This window comes from Girardinichthys multiradiatus, chromosome 6, assembly GCF_021462225.1.
Source record: "Girardinichthys multiradiatus isolate DD_20200921_A chromosome 6, DD_fGirMul_XY1, whole genome shotgun sequence".
NCBI lineage: Eukaryota > Metazoa > Chordata > Actinopteri > Cyprinodontiformes > Goodeidae > Girardinichthys > Girardinichthys multiradiatus.
In genome coordinates this window covers 25,718,831-25,740,203 of record NC_061799.1, presented here as the reverse complement: position 1 = coordinate 25,740,203, position 21,373 = coordinate 25,718,831, and the positions used below count along the sequence as shown (strand labels likewise).

Here is a 21,373-nt window from a genome sequence, read left to right as displayed (position 1 = left end):
TTACATTGTCAATTTCACTGTTTATTGTAATTGGTCGAATAAGATAGGTATTATAGTGCCCTTTCCCTTCTTCTGTAATTTGTATTATGTTAAAGTGATGTTTATCCCTGCGAATTTTGAAATATGCAACATAAAAGAAAGAAAAAAAAAAAAACTCCACCATAATTTATTTTACCATAAAATCTTCTTGTCATGGTTTTGGAAATTCCTGTATAACATTACTCTTTTCTAGCTTCCCCTCTCCTGACAGCTAAGGCAAGCACAATGGTGGGTCTGGTTGCCATGCAGTGTTGGGGAAAGGAAAATTTGACATTCAAAATGAGGAGATGAGGACCAATCAGACCTTTCCTGGCCGCAGTTTTGTTTTCATTTGTTCAATTTTGATTTTATCAAAAGAGCAATATGTGGTGTAAGTTCTTTGATAAATGTCCTAATTTTTAATCAAAAAGAAAATAAAGAAATAACAAGGGTATTATCGATGAAGCAACCCAAAGCCAAGAACACAATTGTGTGGTTTTGAAAATCGAACAGTATTTGAACATGCCACACTGTCAGATAACTACATTATTAAATCTTATTAGTAACTTCTGTCAAACTGTGGTATGGAAGATGATAAACTGTACAATGTGCTGCTGCAGCAGAAGTGTGTCATAAAAGCCCGACAGGGATATCACTCCAACCATCTATAGAGAGCAAGTAACAGGTGTTAATGCTCCTCTTATTACTGGAAAAGGACTCCAAAACGAGGGAGGGGAGAATGAGCAAAAGATGGTGGAAAACAGGACAATAACTCACAATTTTCCTAGAAAATGAGAGTTCTGAATCTGCGCTTAGTGCATCTTTCACATGGATTGAACACAGACCACATTCAAGTTCATAACCAGAGATTTTCTGATGATTTATGCACAAGAAAAACTTATAAAATGATATGATAATCTCATAGTACATTTCACTTTTGCACATTTCAGTGATTAAAATCACAAAGTGCTTCACAATGATAGAGCTGGAAAAAAAAAAAACATGATTGAAAACACAAACAAATAAATTAAACAATACAGATACATAACAACAAAATAGTTTTTTAGAGTGAGAAAAACGAGAAAGGGAACCAGAGAGTATACACACACTTTTACTTCTGCTGCAACCAAAGTAAGTATGTTGATTTTACTGGATTACTCCAAATTGATGGTGTAATTTTTGACTCTAAAGAGCACCCTCTTTTGCCTTAACTTGCTCCCCTGTCCTTTTATACATCTACTGATTATTTATGTTTATGCATATTTCATCCATGGAAAGAATCTGCTTAATGATAATTAATGACTGAAGCTTTTGGCAACCTTTATTCACAGTAGAGTGAGAGGCAAGAGTAGTTCAACCAAAAAAAATCTGTCCCCCAAAGTTCAGCATTCTTGAGGTTACAAGACGTTTGCAGATAAGTACAAGTAGGAGTGTTTAAACAGTCTGAAAAGTGAAAGGGTGTGAGAAACACCAAGAGACAGTAAAGGGTGTGTCATAATGCATACGCCTATAGAGTCAGCATGAGGAAACTTTTTTTTAAATGCTAATAAGAATTTTTAGGGCTTAATCGCTACTCAGAGAATGATTTTATCTGGTTGGCCGATGTTGGGAAAGTAAAAAGATGTGTTTGATGACAAGGAGTAAAAATGGAAACCAACTTCTGTGCATTTTATTGGGATTTTTTTGTGATACATCAACACAATGTAGTGGACAATTCTGAAGTGGAAGGAAAATCATGCATTTCATGAAAAATGTTTTGCAAGTTCAAATCATATTTTGGTGTGCATTTTTTTACTCAGCCCCCTATACTTGGATAGCCCAAAATAAAATATTTTGCAACTAATTGCCTTCTATTGTCACCTTTTTAACAAAAAGAGCCCACCTGTTTGTAAATTAAAAGTTTGTAATTATAGCATGACACAGTGTGAATATGTTCAAGGGATGTGAATACTTTTATCTAAGAACTGTATATGCAGTGTTTGCACAGACAGGCCTCGAAAATCACACATAAGTGTGAGAGCAGAGTCGACAAGATGAAGTTGGGAGAGGGAGACATGCCCAGATCTGTAATATTTAAAACACTTAAGCATCTACAGGTCTTATATTTTGCAGATTTTAAGATTATAACTGTACAATTGCATTAACAACTTTACTTACATTGAGTGTCTCATTAGCTAGATAACTTAATACAGTGACAAATGTTTCTTGCAAAGACAGTCACAGGCTCAGACTGAGACACACCCAACTTGCCTTAGAGGTTGTTCTTTATCTTGCTGTTTAACAAGCTTTCTGTCAACAAAAAGGCTGCATGTGCAAACATGTGCAACTTACCATCCTTAATAACAGAAATTTAGCTGAAACCAAGCAAGGGAGGGAGGTGTAAGCCTATCTTTCTTAACTGAAAAGGAAAGAAAATCTATAATTTTGGTCCTTATTATATTAAAGCCAAAACAAATTAAAACTTTCATTGTCTCAAATGTTATGTTCCTTATAACTTCAGATATGTCTGGTATGTTTTGAAGGGAAGGTAAAAGCTTTGACGAATGTCTCTGTAGTCCTGTGAATATTTAACTTATTGTTGCCTTTGCTAGAATCCTCTGAAGTTCCTGCTACATTCCTTAATCATAGTAAGCAGCTTTGTTGTGAAGATTACACTGCTGTTAACACACTTGCAACAACTTGATGTGAAAAATAAAAAATAAAATAAATAAGGGGCTCCACAACTCAATGTTACTTAAAGTACAGAATATTAAATCTGCAACAGTGCAAGCCCACTAACAGGTTAACACGAGCAAGCTGGTTGTATCCAGACTATCAGCATCTCTTGGAGCTGGTGATACATATGAAATCATTACCAGACACTGGTACTGACATCATTCACTGAGTAAACAGGGTTGGTGGGGGAGGGGGCATCTTGACAGCTGGTTTAGTAGACACACTGCAGGCACTTCACATCATCTTGTTTATTAATGTAATACCCGTACTGCAGTTTTTTAGTTTGTTTTTGCACTGTTGTGCATCACAGTGGTGGAAAGGTGACGTTTCTTCAATTGCTTAGGCCTTCCAAGTGAAGTAAAAGGAAGTTGGATTAAAAAGACATTAAAAAATGTTTTGGGAAAATGTGCAGGAAGCCTATTAGTGAGAAATAATTGTCAATGCAAGATGTGAATTCCTCTTCAGGGCAATGCACCCATTTTGTAGCTGAGAAGAGGCCAATCTCCTGAAAAAAGTTGGAGAAATTTTAACAGGCCCCAGAAGGAATGCTAGAAGCTAAAAAACAATTTAGAGAAAACTGAGATTAACACATCAATCACCCAAAAATTCTCAACATTGCACAAAAGAGAACCTTTGTGACCTTTGCATCTTTAAGGCCTTGACAGGGATAAACAATTAAGGGCTTCTTTACTTCTATCATTGGAGCATTTTGAAAACAATCCCTCATTCTTACAATATTATCTGCGAAAAGAAGATACTGAAGGCTCTTTTTGCATAGTTCATTTTGTATTTCTTTGTGTTTAGTTCTCCAAACAAGGGCACCGCCCATGAGTTTGTTTTCCTTTGTCTATCAAAGCTGATAGCGTCACCATAGTAATAAATCATGAATCTTACTCTCTAGTGGACTTTGTAACTCAAGTGCACTATATGATCACCTTGTTTTTCAGTGACAAGATTCCATTGGTTTCTATGGTTACACAAAATGAATTCATATTATTTTACTATGATTAGACTATTGTTTCTCATAACTAAGGGATGTGCTGATTCTGACTTACAATTTATTTCTTTAAGAATTTTTTTTTTAATTCTCAGAAATATTTAGTTGTGGATAACTCACTGCATGGGTGAAAGGGCTGAAGTTTTGTTGTCTTTTAAAACTCGTGTGTAACCAGCCAGGTTACGAAACCAAAACAGACAGATAGTAACATGTTCATGCCTGTGCCAGCTACACACAGCGAGTTGACTCATACCATTGTTAATGGGCGGATCCTCAACACACCTGTATGAGTTGCTAGGCAGTGCAATTAGAAAGTCTGGATGATGATAAACAATACAATGTGTTAATGTGACTGTCCAACGGTCGGCGGGTTTTTGCAACCATGCAATATTCTTTGACAATAAAAAAGGTGTTACACCACACAAGTATTATATAACAAGCAGCATTTCAAAGAATTAGATTTCATTTTGCAGAAATAGCTAATCATTTTTTTGTAAGAACCCTACATTTGTAAGCAACAAAGAAAAACAAAAATGGTAAGAGATTTCAACAATATGACTTTATCATGATAATAAAGTGCCAGAATAATAAAACATGAAAAGACAAACCTGCACACCATAGAACAAAATCCTGAGGCACACAAAATACAAAGTACCATTTATAGCAGCCAACAGGGGTCATCGGTGTGCAACAAAAACGACAAGACATACACTGTATTGCCAAAGATATTGGATGATTTGCCTTTACACACATATTCATTTTAATTATATCCCAGTTTTAATACAAAGGCTTTAATATGTGATTGACCTACCCTTTGCAGCTACAAGAACACCTGCTTTTCCAGGAAGGCTGTCTACAAAGTTTAGATGTGTCTTTATTGGAATATCTTAACAATTTTCCAGGACAACATTTGTGAGGTCAGGCATTGATGCTGGACTAAATGGCTCATGGTCTCATTCTGCTCCATCCCAAATATGTCCTATCAGGTTGAGGTCAGTAATCTTTGCAGACCAGTCATGTTCTTCCACACCAAACTCACTCATCCATGTCTGTTTGGGACAGAAAGGGGCAATATCCAAAGCGTTCCCACGAATTTGAGAGGATTACGTTCTCCAAAATGTTTTTGTCTGCTGAAGCATTAAGAGATTCTTTGAATGGAACTAAGAAGTTGAGCCCATCTCCTGAAGAAAATGCACACACCATAATTCCCTCTGCACCAACGTTTACATGTGACACAATGCAGTCAGGCAAGTGCTGTTCTCCTGGCAAATGCCAAACCCAGTTTAGTTCATGGGAGCGACAGACAAAAAGGCAAGATTCAGTCCCTCACGTGAACATGCCAGTGCTTTACACCACTGTACCTGACACATGGCATTGGATTTAGTGATGAAAGTCTTGGATGCAGCTGCTCAGCCATGGAAGCCTATTCAGTGAATCTCTCTGCATATGTTCTTTTAACTAATTTGAAGGATTTTGTGCATCTGTGGCCATGGAAGTGATAGAAACACCTAAATTCAGTGATTTGGATCTGTGTAAATGCTGTAACGTTTTGTAAGCATTTGCTGTGGCATTTTGTGGACTCCAGGTCAGAATAATTGTAATTCCAGAAACATTAAATTATAGTATTTTTAAAATACACAATTTAGATGGCAATCAAATTAAGGTTTATTATTTATAAGTACATGGATGGCATTTTTTATCACTGTCATGCAAAATGAAGAGAATAACTCAAAAGGTCTTAACTTGATCTATTTCGACATTTATTAAAAGAAAAGTGCATATAACCCTGTAATTACACTCAACGTCCAGAAGGGTGAAGCATTACTAAAATCATTAATGGTTCCAATTGTGTTCAAATCTGCTTCCACATGTTCAGATAAAGTTTACTGAGGTTTCAGTCAAGCAGGGCCAATATTGATCTCCTTGTTTTCATTTTGACCCATTTATCTATCAAATTCAAAGCATGCTTAGTAGTAATAAGTTATTCATTGGTCCAGTGATGCAGTTGTAAATTGAGCATTTATGTAGAATTCCCCAAAAAAATCATTTACATTGTTGATAACTCTAAACTTGCATTAAGCAATCTTAATAACAATAATAATAATGATAATATATTTTATTTAAAAGCACATTTCATAACACTCAAGGACACTATACAAGACAAGTTAGAAACAGCAAACAAAGCACAAAAAACTAACAAAACACCAGCAACTTAACATAAATTAGACAACAGGGAGTATGCAGATTTAAAAAGGTAAGTTTTGAGGCGGATTTTAAATTGAGCAAGGGAGTCAATATTGTGGATATATACCATTGTGGCAGCTGATTTCAGAGCTGGGGTGCATCTGGGGTGCATCAAAATTGACATATATTAATCAAAATCATCCAAACCACACGCCTCTAACGAAGGCAGTTGAATAATTTTTAATGTATACTTTACAGTCTTGAACAGTGTGAAGGAACTTTTATTTAGCAATTCACGACTTCTGGTTTTCCTGGGTATTAATATGATGTGATAGGAGTCACAAGGCCTATTTTTTCTTTCCCACGCTTCAAAATGGGAAAAAGAAGAGAACGCGCCCCTCAAGTAAGTCAGACGAGTGTTCATCTTTAAATGTCTGAACATGGATATGAGTAAACGACCTGCTTATGCTTCCCTCTAATTAGCATCAGAATAATGACTAAAAAGTTTAAAACAGGGGCGCAGTGCTGATGGTGTAAGGGTTAAGCGTGCAACCACGCTAAAGTCCTCAAAGCGGCCGTCCCAAGTTCGATTCCCGGACCCAGCGACATTTGCCGAATGTCTCCCCTTCTCTCTACCCCTCTCTCCTGTCTGCCTACTGTCAAAAAATAAAAAAAATAAAGGCCACTAGTGCTGAAAAAAAAAGTTTAAAACAGCTGGAACTGCAGCAAATGAGGCTGACTGAGGGCCAAGTGATAAAGCAGTGAAGATGGTGAAAAAGATCTCCAAATGTCACTAATAAAGAACCGCATCCCAGAGTGGCATCTTGGGGTCACCAAGTGTCCATAGCAACGATTATATCCTATCTACAGGGGTTGGACAATGAAACTGAAACACCTGGTTTTAGACCACAATAATTTATTAGTATGGTGTAGGGCCTCCTTTTGCAGTCAATACAGCGTCAATTCGTCTTGGGAATGACATATACAAGACCTGCACAATGGTCAGAGGGATTTTAAGCCATTCTTCTTGCAGGATAGTGGCCAGGTCACTACGTGATACTGGTGGAGGAAAACGTTTCCTGACTCGCTCCTCCAAAATACCCCAAAGTGGCTCAATAATATGTAGATCTGGTGACTGTGCAGGCCATGGGAGATGTTCAACTTCACTTTCATGCTCATCAAACCAATCTTTCACCAGTCTTGCTGTGTGTATTGGTGCATTGTCATCCTGATACACAGCACCGCCTTCAGGACAATGTTTGAACAATTGGATGCACATGGTCCTCAAGAATGGTTCGGTAGTCCTTGGCAGTGACGCGCCCATCTAGCACAAGTATTGGGCCAAGGGAATGCCATGATATGGCAGCCCAAACCATCACTGATCCACCCCCATGCTTCACTCTGGGCCTGCAACAGTCTGGGTGGTACGCTTCTTTGAGGCTTCTCCACACCGTAACTCTCCCGGATGTGGGGAAAACAGTAAAGGTGGACTCATCAGAGAACAATACATGTTTCACATTGTCCACAGCCCAAGATTTGCGCTCCTTGCACCATTGAAACCGACGTTTGGCATTGGCATGAGTGACCAAAGGTTTGGCTTTAGCAGCCGTGTATATTGACCCTGTGGAGCTCCCGACGGACAGTTCTGGTGGAAACAGGAGAGTTGAGGTGCACATTTAATTCTGCCGTGATTTGGGCAGCCGTGGTTTTATGTTTTTTGGATACAATCCGGGTTAGCACCCGAACATCCCTTTCAGACAGCTTCCTCTTGCGTCCACAGTTAATCCTGTTGGATGTGGTTCGTCCTTCTTGGTGGTATGCTGACATTACCCTGGATACCGTGGCTCTTGATACATCACAAAGACTTGCTGTCTTGGTCACAGATGCGCCAGCAAGACGTGCACCAACAATGTGTCCTCTTTTGAACTCTGGTATGTCACCCATAATGTTGTGTGCATTTCAATATTTTGAGCAAAACTGTGCTCTTACCCTGCTAATTGAACCTTCACACTCTGCTCTTACTGGTGCAATGTGCAATCAATGAAGACTGGCTACCAGGCTGGTCCAATTTAGCGATGAAACCTCCCACACTAAAATGACAGGTGTTTCAGTTTCATTGTCCAACCCCTGTACAGGGCGTGTGGTTATTTTGGTGGCATGCCAGAAAAAAGTACTTTCTATCCTACCACCACAAACATAAGCAAGCAAATTACTCTAAATGTAACCCCTTTATACTTTTTATACTCCAAACACATGCTGTGAGAGTTATATAGAAAGTAGGATTTTGTGATGTGTCACAAAATTGTTAAGCATTTTTGATTTAGTAAATTTTTATTCTCTACAACTTCTTTATATAGCCAGTAAAATGTATTACCTACTAATATCCAAAAGCTCTTTACACAGAGAGAGGGGGGTTATAATATGAGGGGTTGTGGTAACTTTAAGATCCAAGCAATGAGAACCACTAGGAGAAGTTTGTGTGTGTGTGTGTGTGTGTGTGTGTGTGTGTGTGTGTGTGTCTGAGTATGGTGTTTAACTTTGGAAATGATTTGGATCGTAGCTCAAGCATTGTCCGAATATTCATCAATTTAAATCAAGATATAAAGAAATAGTTTGGTCACAATACATGGTTTTTGGCAGGGGGTCTGGCTTGGCCTGTAATGTATATTTGTATATTGTGGTTATAATAACTCAATATTTCATATGTTGTTTCTTTTCTTTATGTATATTGTTGTTGATGTAATATGCTATGTTGATGTGACTGTGAAAATTTAGTTACTAAGCTGTTAAACGCAGCGATTATAAAATTTATTAAGGAATGGGAATGGAGGTGTGAGAGTAAATAAGTTTTTCTTCATCCCACTCCTTTCCAAGTCATTATTAGTAAACGTTACCTGGACCTGACTAAAATTGTGTCCTTTGGTGAGATAAGACCTGGGTTAATGTTTTTGATGAAAACATTTCTAGATGTGTCAGTAAAAGCATGAACGTTTGGAATACACCTCATTTCCCAATGCTAAGTATGGTGGACAATCTATTAAGCTTTGCGCCTGTTCATCTTACAAAGGCCCTGAGAACCTTATTTCAGGACTTACCATTAATTCTCTGAAATACCAGGACATTTGAAATAAAACTTTGGTCCCCTCTATCATAAATTAAATCACTGGGTCTTTTACTAATCTAAGAGTCCAAAACAACGAACAACAGTTCACCAGACAATAAAGAAGGTCCTTACTCCATTCTCTTCTCAGTCAACAGACCTAAGTCCTGTAGAAAACCTGTGTAATGAGCTGATAAGAAGACGACATCAGAGAGAGCTCAGGAATCTGGGGGAGCCATGGAGATTGTGCAAAGAGAAATGGTCAAAGATCAATTCCTCTGTATGCTCCAACCTAATGAAATGTAAAAAGAGAGGACCAACTGTTGTTCAGTTAGCAAAGGGAGGTTGCACAGAGTTTTTAAAGAAGGAGAGCTAATCATTGTGATAAACATGACTTTAAGCGAATAATGTATTTAACCTTGAATATTTTCCCTTCTGAATAAATTACATTTTTGGATTTGTTTTTAAAGATTATTCTTCAGTGTGAATTTATGCAGATGTAATTAAACATTATTTTAGGGAATTTTGTTCATCTTTACCAAGGGTGCCAAAACAGATCACTGTAACTACCTTTTTTTTATTTGAAAGTACAGACTCATTCAATAAATTAGAATATTATTGAAAGTTAATTTATTTAATTAACTCAATGCACTAAGTGACGGACATTAAATGAATTACACACAGACTGATGTTTTAAACCTTCTATTTGTTAATTATGATGATTTCCTACTTACGTCAATGAAAAGATGACATTTAAGATTAGAATATTATATCACAGAAATAACAAAAACTAAAAAATAACTTTATAATACAGAATTTGTTTGATACCTGATTAACACTTGTCTTTTTCAAATGGCACTTTTATCTGACAAATGATCCTCATCAGAATGCATATTCTAATTTATTAAATATGATTGTATAAATGAAAGTAAACACCTTCGCGTAAAAAAAACAAGGAAGAATAACATTCGAATCTGCAAATTATTTTAGGTGAAAAATAGAAAAATGTTAATTTGTCAAAAAAAAAAAATGAACCTCATATTCCACTTCAAGAACAAATTTGTCAGGCTTGTCCTATTAATAGAATTACAATGAAATCTGACTTTTTAATTCAAATAACAGAATTCTATAAAAGTCTGTCCCTTTCAACACATTTAGGGAAGTACATTGTTTCTAAGGATCATTAAAAATGTCTACAATCTTTAGGCGTGCAAAAATTGCAAAAAGATACGATCTAAGTAAGTAGAAAAAACAATCAAAGGCACACAGTAAAAAACCCAACGTCCTTTTTTTTGGGATAAAAAAACTATTTTCACTTGAAAACCTGAACAACTATGTGTGACAATATCTTAAGTCAGCCCAGTAAACCAAGGTAGTTGTAATCTTTAACATTATTTAGAAAGTTGTCTTTACTTATATTTCTTACATTGTAGGTCATTGCAACAGGTGAAAGTTCTGCTAACATTTGCACTTTTGTTGTGAAAAGCGGGAAACCCAACTTTTGGAGTTGGCTTTTAAGTTGGTGGCTGAGTGTTGTTGTAATGTTCATTTTTAACAATAAAAATACAGCTAAAGAAATGTAGCCAAACTAAATGTCGTTGTACTTTCTGTACAATTACAATAAAGCTTCCTATTTAAAGTTACTGCTACTCCAGGAGATGTACCTGTATGTTGTCATTGAGTTTTTTTTAGGTTAAAGGTTTTCTGCACAAGAGAGACAATGCTCCTCTTCAAAAACCACAGAAGCATTTCTTTTTTCAGGATTATTTCAGATATGAGATTTGGAGAGTTATGTCAACCGACATTTTAAATGTTAGGCTTTCAGTATAGGGCTTGCTAGTAAGATGTGGCAACACACATATCCTAACACATGAACTAGGGTATTAAACTATAAGCAGTCACAATTCTTATAAATCACTTTAATCACTGTTAAAAAGTATGAGAGATAATCGATGTGACGATATCGTATATATGCATGCCATTAAAGCCTCTAGCCAATAAAGGAGAGTCGCGTCGGACGGATCAGCTGCTCTCCACCAACTGCAGAGCTTCACCTGAGCCGCCCGCCTGCGATCATGTGGTGACGTTACATGGTGACGTGTTCCAAGAAACTTGCAGTCTACACGTTCATTGTTCAGAAACCTAACACAGATCCTTAATAAAGGCAAAGTAAATGTTTGAATGACTAGAATTAACTATAAAAAGGCTTTATGAAGAGTCGTAGCAGTACAAGACAAATTGGAAAAGAGAATGATGGTCCAGCCTATTTCTCTCACTGTAAACACAATTGTTGTTGATCTGAATATTTACAAGTTTGAGTTATATAATAAATGATCGGCAAATTATTTAGACTTGTTTTTTCCTCAAATAGTTCTGTCATCCACTGTTGCTGGGATGGCACTATTTTTGCCAGCTGGATAAATGGGCGGAGTCATCACAATAGACCCTCCTTGTCTTTCGCATATCCGTTGTTGACATTTTTCATTTTAATGTATTCATTGATATTTTATAAATATTTTGCCATTGTTTGTGAAATTTCAGTTTGTAATTAGGCATTACTAGGAAAAATACTTTTGGTCAAGCATAAACAAACTAAATGTGAAAATTCATATTTGAATGTGATCATACACAGAACAATAAAAAGGAATGTTTCTGAGATAAGATAGTGATCTTTAATTTTTAGTTTCTGTTTACACAAACATGTCTTTCTGTTCTCACAGGTGGCCATGTTAAGTCAGTAGGGCTCTACCTTTACGGTCAGGTGTTGCGTGTGACTCCCTTCCCGAGGACGCACTTCCGATCACTCAGCCTGCTGTAGCTGATCAGTAGGAAAACAATGGGGGGAACGATGGAAAAAGACCGTGAAACAGTTTCCTTTGTCATTACTTAATACATTGTAATCCGCTTTATATTCGAGAGCCTGTAGGTCTGCTGACGGTTCCCGCACGGCGTTCCCTTTTTTTGGGTGGCAGACGGACAGACGAAGGGAAGTGCTTCCTGATAATGAGGAGGTGCGTCTTATTTCCATTCCAGTGATTGACTGCGCACGGCTTCAACCACCAAGAGCTGCGGGCATTGACGCATTGTGGAGTCGACAACAGGGAGGGGGGCGAGCACTGCAAACCCCCGGCTTCGCCACACAGCGGAGGAGTCTATCGGTATAACCACCACGATGGCCGTGGTGCAGCTCGAAACCGGGGACCGCCAGCCGGAGAACGGCTTCGTGACCCCCGAAACCGCCTCTCCGGAGCTGCTGACTCGCGTCGACGCGTCTGTCCTGCCGTTTCTCGGGGGATTTGGGAAATACCAGAAGCATCTGATCATACTGACGTGGATCCCGGCGTTATTTATTGGATTCAGCCACTTCTCTGACAATTTCCTTCTCGCGCAGCCAAACAGCACATGCATCCAGCCCCTGGCGAACGCAACTCGGGACACTGCGGATCATCCATCCCTGCTGAACAGTCCGATAAACATAGGAGATCGACCAGCTTCTTATGCCGACCACAATGACAGCATGCATTGTAGGTGTGAAGAGTGGACATTCGAGCTGCACACAGGACTTGTCCACAACGTGGTTACTAAGGTAAGATGTTCATCTTGAAGATGGGGATTCTCTCTGTGATGTTATTATGCCATGCATCACTGATATCCTGCCCTCTTTGGGATCGATTTACACTGTAAGATGAGGGAGCGACATCCTTGCGCCTATTAACGCCAGACATAAATATGCATTTTTACCGTCAAGTTGCAGCATAGCCGCCTTTGACAGTTTCAATGTGGTGCTTGTGGCCATGCTTCCATATTGCAGCGTGTAGGATCGGTCATTTCACGTGATGGTATTCACAGAGGTCCAGAGTATGCATCTTGCTGACTCAATGGATGACCTGAGGCACAGATACGCCACCACTGTTTGGGCAAAACTGCATAGGGCTGACTGAACCTGGTGATTGTTGTAATGGAAATAACAGACAGAGTCTTTGATTTGGGGCAAAGGTCGTGAGTGTTCTCTTTAGAATAATGGAGTCCCATCCCAAGCCAAACATCACCAGCCCTGCCGCTACCCTAACCAAACAGCAATTAGATATCCCTATCTGTTTAAGGGTTGAAAGGCCTAGTTCCTTAGATATGCGTGGGATTAGGACCAGTGACACGTTTTGACGTTTATAGGGGACAGCTTCAGCTGGTATCTACAGCAAGATAATTGTAATATCAATGCAATATTTAAATCAGAATTGTCAAGATTGACAATAGTTTGAAAATAAATTATTAGAGATGCAACGATCAGGCTTTCTTGGCCAGTACCAAGTTTGATGAGAGGTGTACCAATCAATTGACCAGAGATCAGAATGTTTACTTTTGCCTTGATCTGTGCTGATTGGTGATGGGCAGGCTTGATAAAAGATCATATAAAGTTTAGGATATATACGTTGATCTATAAATTGTGAGGATCTTTAATACTTTAATTTTCTGCTGCGTTTAAAACTACTACCTCTATCAAATCTGTTTCGTCACAGTGGGGAATTAAGCCAAAATAAAAGATAATAATATCCCTAATCCTTATCTGATGTCTGTTTAACAAACTGATGGTTGAAGGATTTATAAATTAAAAAGTAATGGGAGTTTTTGTTATGAATGCAATCGAGAGGAGAAAACAAATAAGATTTTTATTTTTCTGTATTTGACCTGCATTAAGCTTAAGGCCCTTAAGGTCCTTCTGACTATATCTGATATATTTGAGGTCCTTGTTATAATAAAGCATATCAAATGCAGCTTTGACATTTTAATTTACCTGTAGGCACTGGCATAGTTTATTAGTTGATTTTATTTACCATCCCCAGGTGACATTTGCTGGATAGAGATGTATTACTGGCAGGTGTGATAAAGTTTTTACAGGGTTTTGTTCTTTTGAGCTGGCATTCATAATGAGGCTTTGGTGAGGTAAATTGATTGAGTGGATCTGTATCGCTAGCAGACATTTTGTTTATTATCTACTAAAAACAAGACTCCACTATGAAGACTGAGGTATGGAAACATAATTGTAGTGCTGGCTCTGTAACTTGTAGGTACCGACATCTGTGTTGCCTTTGCACACATATTAATAATGTCATGTTGACACTACCAACACTGCAGATAGGTGAAAGGGCTGAACGGTTTATTAAATCATCTGGTTCTACTGGTGTTATGTGACCTGCAGCCCCCCCATCCTGAAAGGGCTCAGCCTTGTGAGAAATGGAATCAAATGACATGCAGGCAAAATCCAAAACAGGACCAGCATAAAAGCAGAGCTGACTGGCACAAATGTCACTGGCCTTGTCTGTTTTGACAACCTGCCCTGCTTCTGCTGTCTTCCAAGATTTCCTTTTTTCCCACCACAGCACAGGAACTAGGATGTGACACTACAGCAGGAAGTGATGACCTGGCATTTTCCCCTCTGTTTATATTGCATTGGCATAACTGCACATGAGTGACCTCAGCTCTCCCTGACACTCAATCCCTGAAAAGCAGAACGGCGTTCCATCACTGATTAAATGTGTCAGTGTCTCTGTGAAAGTGTACCAACACATTTAACCTCACAGTGATCTGTTAATCCCACTCTAAAACATCTTTTTGCTTTTTTTTGGTCTAAGGATGACGCAGAAATTAGCCTTGCATGGAAGTAGTAGAGGTAGAACTGGTTTGGAAGGATCCAATGTGGTTAATGTGGAAACCCATCCTAATTGAGTCAGAGCTCTCCTAGGAGTCCCTCTTAATTGAGCTGCACCTAAGAAATGAGAATTCATCATTACCAAGAGGCAGTCTCTGTTCAGCCCAGGTGCTGAGAGCCCATTCAGATGGGTAGCAGCTTTCCTGAAATAGTGACCTGAGAACCTCTTGGAAGCACATGTTGACCTTCCAAAAATTTAGCTTTTGTCTGATGATCTGATGTACTTGTTGCTTTTCTGCTGTTTATGCTTTTGATTATGCAAGTATTAAGTTGTTTTAAAAGAATGGTGCACAGTTACTGTTTGTCAAAAATTGATGTAGAGGAGAAAAGTTATTGCTTAGGCTGTAAAATAAAATAATTTTTAAAATGAAAGCATCAGAATTACATCAAACAGAATCCATTGTTAAAATTAGGGGACGGTTCTGTTATGATTAACCACATCTGTTAACTTTAATTTGTTTTAAATTTTTACCAGTTGCTTAGCTGAACTTGACAGTGAGTTGAGGAATAAATATTTAAGTAATAAAAACTGATGAACTTCATGAGTTTTCAGGTTAACTATATTAAACTTTATTTTCTGGTTATTTTTTTCTGCATGTAAAACATTTTGAAGATACTAGACTTTCCCTAAATATTTAAGGAGAACTCTGTTGAGCAATGAACCATGTGTATGCCTTACAAAGTTGTGCTAACAGCACTCTTCAGTGTGAATGTTGTAACTAAGGGAAGGGGATGAATGGTGGTAATTTCCTAACTTTTGTATCTTTGCATATTTGATCTTTTTCTACTTGTAATTCTTTGCCGACAGAGGATGTAACATATTTTTTTTTTCTCATAGTTTCAGAAAATCTACAGTACACACACCAAAAGTTTGGACACAACTCCTCATTCAAAGAGTTTTCTTTATTTTCATGACTATGAATATTGTAGCTTCACACTGAAAGCATCAAAACTCTGAATTAACACATGTGGAATTATATACTGAACAAAAAAGTATGACACAACTGAAAATATGTCTTATATTCTAGGTTCTTCAAAGTAGCCACCTTTTGCTTTGATTACTGCTCTGCACACTCTTGGTATTCTGTTGATGAGCTTCAAGAGGTAGTCACCTGAAATGGTTTTCACTTCACAGGTGTGCCCTGTCAGGTTTAATAAGTGGGATTTCAAGCCTTATAAATGGGATTGGGACCATCAGTTGTGTTGTGCAGGAGGTGGATACAGTACACAGTCAGTCCGAACAATTGGGAAAACTTTGAAAGTGTCCCCAAGTGCAGTCGCAAAAACCATCAAGCGCTACAAAGAAACTGGCTCACACGAGGACCGCCCCAGGAAAGGAAGACCAAGAGTCACCTCTGCTGCGGACGATAAGTTCATCCGAGTCACCAGCCTCAGAAATCGCAGGTTAACAGCAGCTCAGATTAGAGAACAGGTCAATGCCACACAGAGGTCTAGCAGCAGACACATCTCTAGAACAACTGTTAAGAGGAGACTGTGTGAATCAGGCCGTCATGGTAAAATAGCTGCTAGGAAACCACTGCTGAGGACAGGCAACAAACAGAAGAGACTTGTTTGGGCTAAAGAACACAAGGCAAGGACATTAGACCAGTGGAAATCTGTGCTTTGGTCTGATGAGTTCAAGTTTGAGATCTTTGGTTCCAACCATCGTGTCTTTGTGCGGCACAGAAGAGGTGAACGGATGGACTCTACATGCCTGGTTCCCATCGTGAAGCACGGAGGAGGAGGTGTGATGGTGTGGGGGTGCTTTGCTGGTGACACTGTTGGGGATTTATTCAAAATTGAAGGCATACTGAACTAGCATGGCTACCACAGCATCTTGCAGCGGCATGCTATTCCATCCGGTTTGCATTTAGTTGGACCATCATTTATTTTTCAACAGGACAATGACCCCAAACACACCTCCAGGCTGTGTAAGGGCTATTTGACCAAGAAGGAGAGTGATGGGGTGCTGCGCCGGATGACCTGGTCTCCACAGTCACCGGACCTGAACCCAATCGAGATGGTTTGGGATGAGCTGGACCGCAGAGTGAAGGCAAAAGGGCCAACAAGTGCTAAGCATCTCTGGGAACTCCTTCAAGATTGTTGGAAAACCATTTCAGGTGACTACCTCTTGAAGCTCATCAACAGAATACCAAGAGTGTGCAGAGCAGTAATCAAAGCAAAAGGTGGATACTTTGAAGAACCTAGAATATAAGACATATTTTCAGTTGTTTCACATTTTTTTGTTCAGTATATAATTCCACATGTGTTAATTCATAGTTTTGATGCCTTCAGTGTGAAGCTACAATATTCATAGTCATGAAAATAAAGAAAACTCTTTGAACTTATCTTTGAGAAGGTATGTCCAAACATTTGGTCTGTACTGTATAATAATGAATTATACCTGTCAGCAAGATAGATGTTTTTCTTTATTCAGAGGTCATAATCTATCATTTATAAGCATTAATTAGCCCAAACAAGTGATATGATCCAAAATAAATGGAAGTAGAGTGTGACATAAAGTTTTGAGAAAGTAAAATACAATTGAACACAGAGAATTTCAGCATTTCTTAGCTCCTTAACTCCATAATGTATAAAAAATACATAACTACAAAGCATAATTAGCTAATGTAATGGTTCAAGTACATAGACATGAAATGGTTTGTTTACAAGTCTTAAATGGAAGTAAAAAGGCATAAAGTGGAAATGTTTGAAATAGGGTAATAATTAGCTAGAGCAAAGGAAGACCCACAGTTGCCTTGTTTTCAGTATTGGTGAGGTGTTTTCAAACTCAGAGAAAGTATAGTGATCTAGAAAGCTTTTTTATAAAAGCAAAATGCCTTTTCTGAAACATGTTGATAAATGTTCGAGGTTCATTCAGTTTAAAAGAGAGCAAGATAGAGTGAGGTTTATAGCACATAGCAGGAAGATTGAAGGGAGTACAGTAAAAATTATCTCTTTCATCTGTTTAAGTTTTCAACTTATATCTATCATTAAACATGCTAGATTTATAACTATAGCTTTTGGAATTCTCAGGGTAAAGGTGAAAGTCAACATTCTTTTGGACTTTGTTTCTCAAATCAAGTACCACTGGTGGTACTTATGCTGCCTTTAGTGATACTTAAAATAAATGTTTGTGTTAAGTATTTGAAAGCGTTGTTCAAACAAAATTAAATATGATGAAGGGCTAGCAAGCGCCAGCAGACAAAAATATGACTTACTCAAGACCATTGATCTTGGTTTCATTAGAAACCTTTCAAAAGAAAGATTTAGCAGAGAAAATTTTAAGAACTCCTTCTCAGATGACCGTAAACCAGGTACAGATGGCTGCTTACCATTAAACTTGGAACTTGGGCCAGAGAACATCAAACCAGTTTAATTGTGGTACCTTTTCAAGTTTGAACTTCATTGGGACTTCCTAGTTGACATTCTGTATAACCTGGGTAGTTAATATTAGCAATATCATCTAATTATAGTGCATTTTTGTTCATTTTTTACATTCGAACACTGTAGCAAGTAGTTAAGTCAAGGAGTTTGTGCTGAGTGTGTGAAATATTTAAAGAGATAGAGGTTGTCAGATGTAAAAAAACAAAAAACCCTCCAACTTTTCCAAGCAGTAGTCTACCTTCTAGGGACCTTTCAACAAACTGAAAAGTATATGTTCTGTAGTAATTCTGTTTTACAATGTTGATAGAATGGTGGCATTTGGAAAACCTGATATTTACAGAGCTGGTATTTGTTACTAACGGTTTGAGAACCACTTCACTAGGAAGTAGACACAGAGACTGCTGTTTTAATAGTGCTAGCTATGCTAATTGCTAACATTAAATGCAAAAGACAGTTTTAAGAAGTAATACAAATATTTTTTCACCAGGAAGACCAAAACTCTGTGTTTAATCACCCTCTTATGCTATAGTTCTTTAAAAAGAAAGTGTAACTGGCTGGCCAAAGTTGGTATTGGAATATCAAAGCTTTACAAAAACTGAAGATCAGAAATTGGCCACAAAAGTCTGATTGGTGCACCTCTATAATTCCCTAATATTTTAGTCTAATTGCTCTAGTTCAAAAATCAAGCATACAGCATACAGAATCTCAACCAGTTCCTCTCTTGAATTTTGAATACAAGCATTCAGTTACTAAAAAATGACATGGCGAGTGTCAACCTATGAATACATGTTCTTGTTTCTCCAAATGAATTGCATCTAGTGGATAGGACAGATAAGCTGTGAGAGCACACTGGTGGGTACAACTGGCCTCAGTATCAATGTACAGTAGATTGCACACCCATGGATCTGAAAGATGATACTGTATGTTAACACCCTTACAGGCCTCTCCACTCTGTATCCCTAGTGCTGTTTACTCAGCTGGTTGACTCCTTCAACTGACCCTGGATCAGTGAGGGACTCTTTTTGAAAAGGCCTCAGCTGTGGAAAGGCGATGACCCAGCCATCATACAATGGCAGCCTCTCACCTCATCAGCTGAAGCGGGGGTTGGGGTTGTGTGACCAAAAGATAAAACTCCTGTTGAGGCACTGTAAGTGTGTGTGACAAGAGCGTGTGCTCCAGGCCTGTTTCTGATAAGTGCTGTTTTGTAACAAACAGGCATGAACATTGTGGGGTCTGACCCTTGGCCATGGTTTAAGTTTGTTTTTAAGGATTGTGCAATAGAATTTAGATCATGTTTGTGAGTTGCTCATGCACAGAAAGTCTTTTTAGTAACAAAGATCTGTTATGCTAACAGTCATCAACAGATAGGTATAACTACTGAAATAACAGAGAAAAGTTTTTTATTTTACCCCACACACCCTGCACATAAACTGTTTTACCTTCAGGCCGTCGCTACAGAGCACTGTTTACTAAAACCAGCCGCCACAGAGACAGTTTCTTCCCCCAGGCTGTTTCTCTGTTGGACATTTAATAGAGTACCAAACAACAGCATACAGATTTTGAAATGCACCTTTTTATTTATATATGTGTATATTTGTATATTGTATATATGGATATTCTTTAATGCAAAAAACAAAAACCAGAGAGCAAAGTGTACCAGAGTCAAATTCCTTGTTTGTATGTACGAACTTGGCAATAAAGCTGATTCTGATTCTGATCTGTCACAGCTGATAGCTAGAATGTCTAACTGCCATCAGACAACCTTTTTTAAAACACTTGCCTCATCAGATGCTTGTGTTTTGTATCAATCTGACTTCTTGTTGTCTCAAAAGGTAGTACTCTGGAATATGAATGAGAATGATTTATTATTCTTCCTCACTTAATATGAAAATGTGATCATCTCACAGTCTTACAGTGCCTTGCAAAAGTAGTAATACCCCTTTAACTTTTCTACATTGTCGAACAACTACAAATTTTAGTTTATTTTATTGTGACTTGGTGTGATTATGCACCCCTCTGTTACCAATTAAAATTGGTGCCTATAGTTTTGAAATGAAAGGAAAACGGATATTCTTTTTAGTTTATTTGTATAGTGTCAATTTACAACACATGTTGTCTCAAGGAACTAGCATAGTTAGAATTTTTTAATAAATAAAATCATAAAACTGAAAGTCTGCAATGCATTTGTACTCAACCCCTCTTACTCTGTTACTCCTAAGTAAATACAGTACAACCAAACATCTTCAGAAGTCACCAATTTAGTAAATAGACCACCTGAGTGAACTATAATCTCAGAATAAATACAGTCTATTAACTATTTGCACATTTGATGCAGTCAAATCTGGCATTTAAAAAAAAAAAAAAAACATCCATTAGAAATGCAGTTGAACATTTTCTGCAAGCCATGTAGGGGGCACAGCACATATGTGGTAGAAGGTGCTCTGGTCAGATAAGTCCTGAACTCTCTGACCTACATTCCAAACTCTTACGTGCGCCATAAAATAAACACTTTGTATCATCTTAAAAACAAAACCAAGCCATCCCTATGGTTATTCATTGTATAGGCAGATTTTCTTTAGAATGGGACAGGGATGTTGAATGATGCTAAAAACAGGAACACACTAGAGGAAACCCTTTCAGAGGCTGCAAAAGACTTGAGACTAGGGTAGAGGTTCACTGTCCAACAAGACAGTTACTTTAAACATGCAGCTAGAGTTGCAATGAATTGGTTCAGATGGTTAGGTGGTTTGAATGACGGAAGTCAAAGTCATTGATGCAGTTATGAATAAAAAAATGTGACTGATCTTCAGCTATTTTTAAAAGCATAATGGGTAATCGTAAAAGTTGGTTGAGCGATATGCCAAAACAAATATGGTTTTATTAAGTGCTGACTTGGAGAGGCTAAATACAAATGGACACTAGTTATTTCACCACGCTTTGTTAAAATAATAAAACCATGTATCTTTTCCTTCCATTTCAAAATAATGTCCTACTTTGTGTTGGTCTATCATGATATTCCTAATAAGACATTAAAGTTTGTGGTTTAATGCGACAAAATGTAGATGAGGTCAAAGGTATGAATACTTTTTTATAACTACATTGCACATATGCTGCCACCACATTATAGGATTCCAGCCCATGGGCAGCTGTGCCAAGACTTACACTTGGAAGCAGATGGAGTTGGATAACCTCTGTTGCTAGGCAGTAACTATGCAGCAGTCTCCTCCTTGTATTTCTTGCCTTTTCCTCACAACTAGTTTTAAGG

The 21,373-nt window shown here is 38.0% G+C and overlaps 1 protein-coding gene across 2 annotated transcripts in view; it reads left to right on the top strand.

The window, feature by feature from the left end:
• Positions 1–11,158: 11,158 nt before the first annotated feature.
• The window catches only part of LOC124870049 (solute carrier family 22 member 23-like), a 57,087-nt gene continuing 46,872 nt past the window's right edge, over positions 11,159–21,373 (top strand). The window contains exon 1 of one of the 2 annotated variants that reach the window (XM_047368472.1): positions 11,159–12,600. In XM_047368472.1, the coding sequence (XP_047224428.1) occupies positions 12,187–12,600 (414 nt within the window). In that variant the 5' untranslated portion in view covers positions 11,159–12,186. The remainder of the gene's footprint in view (positions 12,601–21,373) is intronic. The other variant, XM_047368471.1, reaches the window with a different exon arrangement.